Source organism: Myotis davidii, unplaced genomic scaffold (genome assembly GCF_000327345.1).
Source record: "Myotis davidii unplaced genomic scaffold, ASM32734v1 scaffold161, whole genome shotgun sequence".
Taxonomy (NCBI): domain Eukaryota; kingdom Metazoa; phylum Chordata; class Mammalia; order Chiroptera; family Vespertilionidae; genus Myotis; species Myotis davidii.
This window is the reverse complement of record NW_006291567.1, coordinates 1,463,756-1,473,598: the sequence shown is the minus strand read 5'-3', so window position 1 is coordinate 1,473,598 and position 9,843 is coordinate 1,463,756. Positions and strand designations below refer to the sequence as shown.

General features: G+C 35.3%; 1 protein-coding gene across 2 annotated transcripts in view; it reads left to right on the top strand.

Annotated features, from left to right (window-relative positions):
- Window positions 1–9,843, top strand: part of PPEF1 (protein phosphatase, EF-hand calcium binding domain 1) — a 114,009-nt gene that overhangs the window by 52,174 nt on the left and 51,992 nt on the right. For both annotated transcript variants that reach the window (XM_015564879.1, XM_006765128.2), the window contains 2 exons: window positions 2,003–2,130; window positions 4,917–4,977. In XM_015564879.1, coding sequence (XP_015420365.1) covers window positions 2,003–2,130; window positions 4,917–4,977 — 189 coding nt within the window. The remainder of the gene's footprint in view (window positions 1–2,002; window positions 2,131–4,916; window positions 4,978–9,843) is intronic.

Genomic DNA, 9,843 nt, shown 5'->3' with positions numbered 1-9,843 from the left:
CTGCTGTCCATTTCCATTTATTGGCTAAATGACCTTAAATAAGTTAGTCTCTCTCAGCTTCACAGTATGGCAAGGACTGCAGGAATGAATCTGTTGCTTGACAATCAGTAAGTAGGACTAGAACATTGTGCTTGGTGAACAAAAAACACTTAGGTGAGGGTTGTTTGGTCATGATAGTCACTGTTCCACAGAACAGATCTTTCAGATTATTGTCCAGAAGGATATGGTAAGAACATGAGATCTCAGCCATGGTACTACCAACTATTTGCTTTGCAACATTGAACAAGTTATTCGATTTCTTCTCTCTGTGGTTTTTCCCTATAAAGATTTTGATATTTGACCTAATGTCTATTTCCCGGGGTTTTCTGAAAGCTGAGTAATGAAATGAGAGCCTCTGAAACTCAAGAGCCTTGAGGGAGCTCATAAATAAACACCCTCAGATGATTAGTGTCTACTTGGTGTATCACAGCAGTACTAAACTAAACATACTGGGACTAGAGGCTGGATTTCTGCTTTCAAAACTCAAATTGTTCTCATTTTAGTCAACTCTTAATTTTTATGTGCTAACTGGGAAAAATTACAGCATAAATAAAAGGAGGCAGCTGATGTTGATTGCTCTTAACTCTAAAACTTGAGGAAGGCATAAGAGACTGTGTTTTAATCTCATCTTTCGCCTGATCTCTTTCGATGAAGGTACAGGATAGTTCAAAGGCTACCAGAAGAGAGTCAGTGTGTCTGAATAATCCACAAATAAGAGAGTACTTACCACTATAGTTGCCATTTATTTAGCATGTGCTTTATGTTAGTCATTTAGCTAAACTCTTTACCTGTAGTATCTCATTTTGTCCTTACAGTAACTCTATGCAGAGGGAGGTGTGTTCATTTTCATCCATCACTTGTTAATTGACTATCAGGTGTAGAAGATGGAGTGAATCATACTTCTTAATTCATTGTGCATTGTTATCATTGGTTTGTGCAAGACCCTTTCTTATGTTAATTAATTTGCTTACTCCCTTTTACCCATGTACCTGATGGTCACCCTCCCCATAAATAACCAATTATTATGTTTAGTGTGTATCTTTTCCTTTGTATATACTCTTATGAAATGTGTATTGTGGTTTTGTGTATATGTATTTTAAATTTATATAAAGTGGTATCATGTTATATTTCATTCTGTCTTTAAGTTTTTAATAACTGTTCTAACTGAAGCACATTTTTTTAAGACCCATTCATGTTACTATGGGTTTATTGAATCTATTGCTTCCACTTGTGGCATAAGACTCTATAGGTGCATCCACCACAGTTACACATTCTCTGTCCTAGCAATAGACAGCTGGCTGTGTTGGTGTCAAACTTCGTATTGCCACAAAGAAGCACTGTATCGCCATATGTCTCCCTAATGGCTGTGTGACAATTGCGTTGGGGTATATAGTGAAGAATGGAATTGCTACTTCATAGGGCATGCATAGACTATATATGCTTAAGTATTGCCATAGGTAAGTGCTATTATCCCCATTTTACAGATAAGGGAACTGAGTCTTTGAGAGTTTTAATAACTTACCCAAAGCCACATAGACGGTAATTAGCAGAGCTGGGATTCAAATTCAGGTATTCTTGCTCCAAAAATATTCATGCCATTATTCTTCTATGAATATTTGAGACAAGGACATTTTACAAAAACATGAAGGTAAATCTCATTGATTGTAGTTTTTATGTGTGTAGAACCGAGGAATCCAGGTGAACTGACTACAGTGGGGCCTTGACTTACGAGTGTCCCGACTAACGAGTTTTTTGAGATACCAACTGTCTCTCGGACGATTTTTTGCATTGAGTTGATAGAGTAATTTGAGTTAACGAGCTCCTTAACGAGCTCGGTCTCAGAACGAATTAAACTTGTAAGTCAAGGCCCCACTGTATTTTTTCCCCTGAAGCACCTTCTTACCCCCATCATAGCTGCATAGTAACTGTTTTTCTTTGACTTTCATGTCCTGTGTGTCTGCAGCAATAAGAGCTGCATTGATCATCCAAAATTGGTACCGGGGTTACAGAGCTCGGTTGAAGACCAGACAACGTTATGCTCTCACCATCTTCCAGTCCATTGAATATGCTGATGAACAAGGCCAATTACAGGTCTGTTTTGTAAGCTTGTCTCTTATTTTGGTAAACTGCTTCTCTTTACCCGTTGTTATTGAAAGAATGACTGGTTGGGACCATTTTAAGCTGAGAAACCTTAGTGAAAGGCTTTAATAGAAGATATAGTGACATTGTCTTGGAACTAGCTGTTGAGAGAGGGCGTATGATTTGGGATGAGGATGGTATTTTTCAATTCTGAAGTTCACATTTTTAAGAGGGCTGCCAGATACCTAGTTGACTAATAAAAATGGCTTTATTCTATTTTTGGGGACGTGTCCCAGTAGGAAGTTGTTACTTTGTGAAGAAAAAACAACAACATTTTATGGTGTTAAAAACTGGAAGAATTTCCTGGGAACGAACAAATGAAAGTTCTAGAAGAATATATAGATGCGTGAGGAAGGCTTTTTTCAAGCTTGCAAAAAAAAAATAACCCCAATATTTAAATTAAACTTTAATGCTTATTGATGAAAAAAGTACTTTTTAGTAATAAAAATATCTTAGAAAGATGTCCAATGTAATTGTTAATGAAAAAAATCAGTTTGTAGGACAGAATGTAGAGTTTTATCCCATATATATGAAAGAAAATTAAACATACAGCAGAAGTCTGGGAAAAGCTATACTGCGAAGTGTTTCCAGTGATTATTTCTGGGGACAGGAGTGGGAGTGGATGGGAGAGGAATTCTCATTTTCATTCTGTATTGTTTGTAGTTTTCAACAATTATATTTATATGTAAATTTATTACATTATCTTTAAAAATAATTAAGAAAATTTCAAAAAGTATCAAAGACATTGCTGGATTTATTCTTGGCAGTTATAAAAATGATATACTATGATTCAATCAGATTTTCCCTTTGCCTTGATTAGAAGCCCACAGTGTGAGCTGTCCTTTTAAGCACTGTGGAATGTAGTGGTGAGTATAAAGGTAGAGTGAGCTCTCAAATTGGTATGCTTTATATGCACACATTCTAGTTTTAGTACATTCTTTAATATTGACTCTTTTTATAACAGATTTATTGAGATACAGTTCAGTTAAAGTGTAAAATTTAATGGCCTTTAGTATATACCCAAAATTGTAACCATCACCACAATAAATTGTAGAGCATTTTTATCACCCCCTCCCAAAAAAACCCATTTATAGTCATTAGCAGTCACTCCCCATTTCCCCTTCTTCCCAGCTCCTGGCAACCACTAATCTGTTTTATGTCTTTATGAGTTTGCCTTTTCTCACCATTTCATATAAATGGAATCACAGAAAATGTGATCCTTTTGTGTCTGACTTCTTTCACTTAGCATAATATCTTCAGTGTTCATTCATATTGTAGTGTATATCAGTACTTCATTCCTTTTTATGGATAATATTCCATTGTATGGATTTCACACATTTTGTTTATTCATTTCTCAGTGGATAATGCTGCTATGAATATTTGTGTGCAAGATTTTATGGGAACATATTCTCTTGGGTTTATACCTAGAAGTGGAATTGTTGGGTCATCTGGTAACTCTGTGTTTAACTTTTTGAGTAATTGCAAAATTGTTTTCCAAGCAGCTGCACCATTTACATCCCCCCAGCAGTGTATGAGGGGTCCAATTTTGCCACATCTTTGACAACACTTGTTATTATCTGTCTTCTTTATTATAGCCATTCTAGTGTGGGTGCAGTGGTGTTTCATTGTGGTTTCTATTAACTCTTGACAAACCCATTAACAGTGTTAAACTTACACATTTTGATATTTGTGTGGAAAGCCTTCTCTGAACTGCCAGACCTACTCCCAGGTTGATAAGGTTCCTTCATGGTCACTCTTTATGGGTGACAGGGCTTGGAGAAGTTATTTGTGCTGTATAAATGCAGGTTTTTGCAGATAATTGGTAGGCATAGAGGCAGCATCTAGGTCAGTGATGGCTAACGTATGACACGTGTGTCAGAGATGACATGTGAACTCATTTTTTTGGTTGATTTTTCTTTGTTAAATGGCATTTAAATATATAAAATATCAAAAATATAAATCTTTGTTTTACTATGGTTGCAAATATCAAAACATTTCTATATGTGACATGGCACCAGAGTTAAGTTAGGGTTTTTCAAAATGCTGACACGCCGAGCTCAAAAGGTTCACCATCACTGATCTAGGTGATGGTTGGAATGCTGGTGGGTTTCCATCTTTCCCTCCCTCTATCTTTCCTTATTTAATTTCCCAAATATATTTGACATTTAAGAGTATCCCTTAACTCTTCATCTCACTACCAAAAAAGATCATAATGAACAAAATTTAGTAGCTGAATTAGGTTGGTTTCCTAAAAGCAGAATCTGAGATAAGGATTCTGGTACAAGTGATTTCCTAAGAGTGTTCTCAGGAAAAATCTATAAGGAAGTGAGGAAAACAAGATTGGACAGGGGAAGAAACTAGGCAAAACTATGGTTTCTGGAGAAGCTTGACCTCAACTTGATCCCATTGGGAGCTTTGAAGTGCATCATGGTTTATCCCACCCAGTGGCAAGGGAACTGGGGGTCTAGGCTGTAATACCCTTGCTTCAGTTAGTCATTTTCTATGGGCAGCCTCCCAGGAGGACAGATATATGAAATCCTATGCAACTTTAGGGAAGGTACCTCTCATCTACCAAAGGCAGTCCTTGAGAGGAGGTGGGCAAGTAGAGATGGGACCTAGTGCAGCTGGGAGATGAATGCCCTAGAAGGTTAAAGGGGACTTACATGAAACACCAATAGCATTTATTACAGTAGCTATTTGGGGTTCATTCATGATTAATGTGTTTTTATTTTATCCAGTTATCCAATTTCTTTTCCTTCATGTTGGAAAACTACGTACATATACAAGAGAAAGATCCAAGTAAGTAAAATTTTAGTCTTTTGAAAAGCACTCATTAAATATTGAATTGTCCTCATCAAGGGATGTAAACTCTGAAGATAGGAGAACACTAAATAATTTAAAAGATTCCCACCTGCTAGTGCTCTGTCCACTGAGCCAAACTGGCTAGAGCGATAACCCTTTTTATTTGTGGTCAGTTTTCTCTCTGTTGATGTGTGGTAATACCTTTATTATGTATTAAGTTTCTATGAATATTAGCATCTGTTTTAGGGAATTTTTATTTTGAGCTTTTGTACTGTAAATGCTTTCTTGTCATTTGTTTTAAAATAAGAAAAATTTTTTTCCCCTCTTATTAAGTTCGAGGATATTTATCATTCTAAAAAAAAAAAAAGATGCCCACCTGTCTTGTCTATGTGACACCAAACAACTGTGAAATCAGTTCAGGTGGCTTTTTTCCTCTCTGATGGGTATCAACTAAATTGACCATTTAATCCAGCGGTTCTCAACCTGTGGGTTGCGACCCCTTTGGCGGTCGAACGACCCTTTCACAAGGGTTGCCTAAGACCATCCTGCATATCAGATATTTGCGTTATGATTCATAACAGTAGCAACATGACAGTTATGAAGTAGCAACAAAAATAATTTTATGGTTGGGTCACAACATGAGGAACTGTATTTAAAGGGCCAGAAGGTTGAGAACCACTGATTTAATCTAATCCTTTCACTTTCAAAAAACTGAATTAGGCTTCATTCAATGTTAATTTGTTTAATACCTTCTCTGAACCACCATTTATTGATGTACAGTAGTAGTATAGTAAGGAGGACCTTATTTTTTATCCATGAAATTTTTAAAAATAATTTTTATTGATTTCAGAGAGGAAGGGAGAGAGAGATAGAAACATCAAAGATGAGAGAATAATTGATCAATTGCCCAACACTTGAGATTAAGCCCGCAACCTGCACATGTGCCCTGACCAGGAATTGGACTGTGACCTTCTGGTTCATAGGTCGATGCTCAGCCAATGAACTACACCAGCCATGCTTTACATGAAACTTTTGTGCTGAGAGATAAAAATATCTTGAGTATTTCATGAAACAGATCTTGGGAAAATGGTGGATTAAATACAGTTGTCTCTGTCTTCTGCATAGATGTCTAGAGACAGACAACATAGGTATGGTTAAAACATGATTTTAAAATAATAGTTTTTCACAAGGCATGTATTTCTCCTTCAAATTAAAATCTGTCTGTTATTTGCAAGGTAGATGCTAGACTTTAAAACTTTTTTCTTCAATTTGGGGCAACCAATTTTTTATTCTAATTTAAACTGTTTATGGTATCTAAGAGCATATTTTAAATAATTTAGTGAACACCCGTCAAAGTGGCAAAAGAATGGTGGTTTAATGGCATGCTTTGAGCTAAGTACATATGTATGAAACTTATTAAAGTGTTTAATGATCTATGGAAGCTTTTTGAATGGTGAAATAGCCAAACTTGAGGAGTGGGAGTGGGTGGAAGTAGGTATTTTGGCATTTTCTTTCTTTTAGATAATTGCAATTATCTAAAAGAAAGAGAGTTATTTCATGTTCTTTGTCAAAAATATTTTTGAGAGGAAATATAATAATGATGAAATGAAGCAGCATTCTTTCTGCTAATGACCTAATATTTCTGTTCAGCCTATGCATCAGAATTGCTTATGGAGATTCATAGCCACAGATGGCTGGGTTCCAGCCTAGGTATATTCACTCAATCTCTGATTTAAAAAAAATTTTATTTACAAAATTCTGCTGGTGATTTAAAAATATATTTAAAATTTTATCAAAGAAGGGACAGTGGCTTAATTTTCTTGTGTAAACTTTACATTACAGAAAAGTACACAAATCATAAGTATATGACAATAGATTTTCTGAAAGTAAACAAACCCTTGTAACCTTCACCCAGAACAAGAAATAAAACATTATTAAAACCACAGAATCCCCACTGTCCTCTCCAATCATTACCCACCCCCCTTATCACGATTTTTCTCACTTCTACATCCCAGATTAATTTTGCTTGTTTTTGAAATTCTCTAATTAAATGGAAGCATAGAATGTTGAGTCTGGCTTCTTTTACATAACTTATAGTATTTGTGAGAGTCATCTATGTTGATGCAGTTTGGTCATTCTTATTGCTGAATAATATTCCATATTTATTAATATGCCAAAATTTATTCATTCTACTGTTTATAGAATTTTGAGTTGTTTTCAGTTTTGGTAATTTAAATGTTACTTATTGCTATGCATATTCTTGTACATGTCCATTTTGGTAAACATATATTCTTTTCTTTTGTTAAGTACTCATTTTCAGTTATCTTTTGCTACATAACAAACCACCCCAAAATTTAGTGGCTTTAAAACAACAGCCATTTTATTGCTTATGATTCTGTGGGTCAGGCATTTGAACAGGGCTCAGTGGGGATGACTTGTCGTTGTTTCAGATGGTATCAGTTGGGCTCACTCAAGCCATCTGGGTGGCACAGGAAGGTCCAAATGGTTTTACATGCCTGGGACTTTTTGGTGTTAGCTATGAACTTGGACACCTTAAACTCTTCATGCAGCCTATCTGTCCAACAGGATATCCTGAATTTCTTTACATGGCAGCTGGATTCCAAGAGATCAAAGACATAAACTGCAAAGCCTTTTAAGGTCTATGCTCTGGAACACACACAAAATCAGTTCTGCCATCTTCTGTTTGTCAAAGCATGTCACAAGGCCAGCTGCAGATTCAAAGCGGGTAGGAAAGCTCCATCTCTTGCAGGGAGCAGCAGCAGCATTATATTGTAAAGGGATATGGATACAAGGAGGCATGTTTCAATGGGGATCATTACTATAAAGATATACCACAACTCAGGAGTAGAAGAGTTGGATTATAGGGCATGCATATGTTCAGCTTTATTAGATACTGACAAAGTTTTACAAAATTGTACCAAGTGATACTGCCACCAGTGTATGAAAGTCCCAGTTGTTCCATAGCCTCACCAACACTTGTAATTGTGTCTCCTTTTCATTTTAACCATTTGGTGAGTATGTAGTGGTATCACATTTCCACTTTAATGTGCATTTCCCTGGTGAGAAGTGAAATTGCTCACCGTTTTTGTATGTTTATCAGTCACATGCACATCCTGCTCAGTGAAGTGCCTGATCCAGTTTTTTGCCTATCTGTCTTTTTCTTAGCAATTTGTGTGAATTTTCTAAGTATTCTAATTATAAGAATATTGATCTTTGTTAGGTGAATGTATTGCAAATATCTTCTCCTAGTCTTTGTCTTTTATTACCCCATCCCAGTCTTTAAAAGGTCTTTTTTCATTAACAAATTTTTTATTTTATTGTAGTACAATTTTTTTTCTTTAGATTAGTGGTTTCTCTGGGTGTCCCCCCAAAATGTATACACATACTTTGAATAGTATGCATTTTGGGGGACACCCTGTATGGACACACAGATACAGACACACACACACACACACGCACACACACACACACACACACTCATTTGTGCAAAAATAAATACAGACTAAACCTACAGGATAAACAAGAAAGTAATGACATTGTTTACATACAGGTAATTAGGGAGATGGGTGGGAGCAGGAAAGAAGGAATGGGAGAATGAGGGTTGGGTAGAGGGATGAGGGAAGAGTGACATGTCTCTGAGTGTACCTTTTTGTAGTTCTGATTCTTAAAACCATGATAATGTTTCACATCCCTAAAAATACAATTAAAAACAGAAAGTGTACTATATGTGTGTATATGTTTCCAAAATGGAATACACACTGTGACAAATGAACATGACTATATTACAAATGATAACATAATCACCTGAAGGAGGTAGGGAAGAAAAAAGCCTAATCTAAGTAACATTGGAAAATAGCATCTTAACCATAACGTGCCTTGGTAAGGTTTAATTTTTACTTATCCTGCATGGGTTTTCTGAGCTTCTTGATATCTAAGTTTATATTTTTTGTCAGATTTAGAAAATTTTCATCCATTTATTATTTAAAATGTTTCTTTTTAAATCTAAATATATTTTTCTTTGTGAATCCTTCTGCTTTTAAACTTAGAAGGCCCTGAAATATTTAAAATGTGATTGCTATGCGTGTATTTTTAGATTTTTTAATGGTTTGACTTTTAAAAAATTTAACACTTTATAAATTTTGAATGTTTTCATATTAAACTAAAAAAGGAAATTTTGGTGCCTAGTGATTGAGAACAATTAAAAAATACAACTACAAAGAAAATTTCAAATTAGTTAACCAATTTTCCCCAGACATTCATAATTTATCTTTTCACCATGATTTATAATACCTCCTTTATAATATATTTATTTTAAAAATATGTAATAAGACATATTTCTGAGCCATCTGTTCTCTTATACATCTCTCAATTATAGAGTGCTAGAATCATATTGATTTAATTATTGTATATAGCGGGGAAAATTTATAGATTGATGCTGTAGGTTGATTTTATTTAAATATTTTCCCAGCTTTATTGAAATATAAATGACATATAATATTGTATAAGTTTATGGTGTACAATGTTATAATTTTATTTATGTATTTATTGTGAAATGATTACCACCATAAAGTTAGTTAACTTATTCACACCACCTCACTGAGTTACAATTTTATGTGTGTGTGTTGAGAACTTGCCCTAGCTCGTTTGGATCAGCGAATAAAGTGACAGCCTTTGGACTGAACCGTCCCTGGTTTGATTCTGGCCAAGGGCACATGCCTGGGTTGCGGGTTCAATCCCCAGTAGAAGACATGCAGGAGGCAGCCAATCCATGATTCTCTCTCATCATGGATGTTTCTATCTCTCTCTCCCTTCCTCTCTGAAATCAATGAAAATATATTTTAA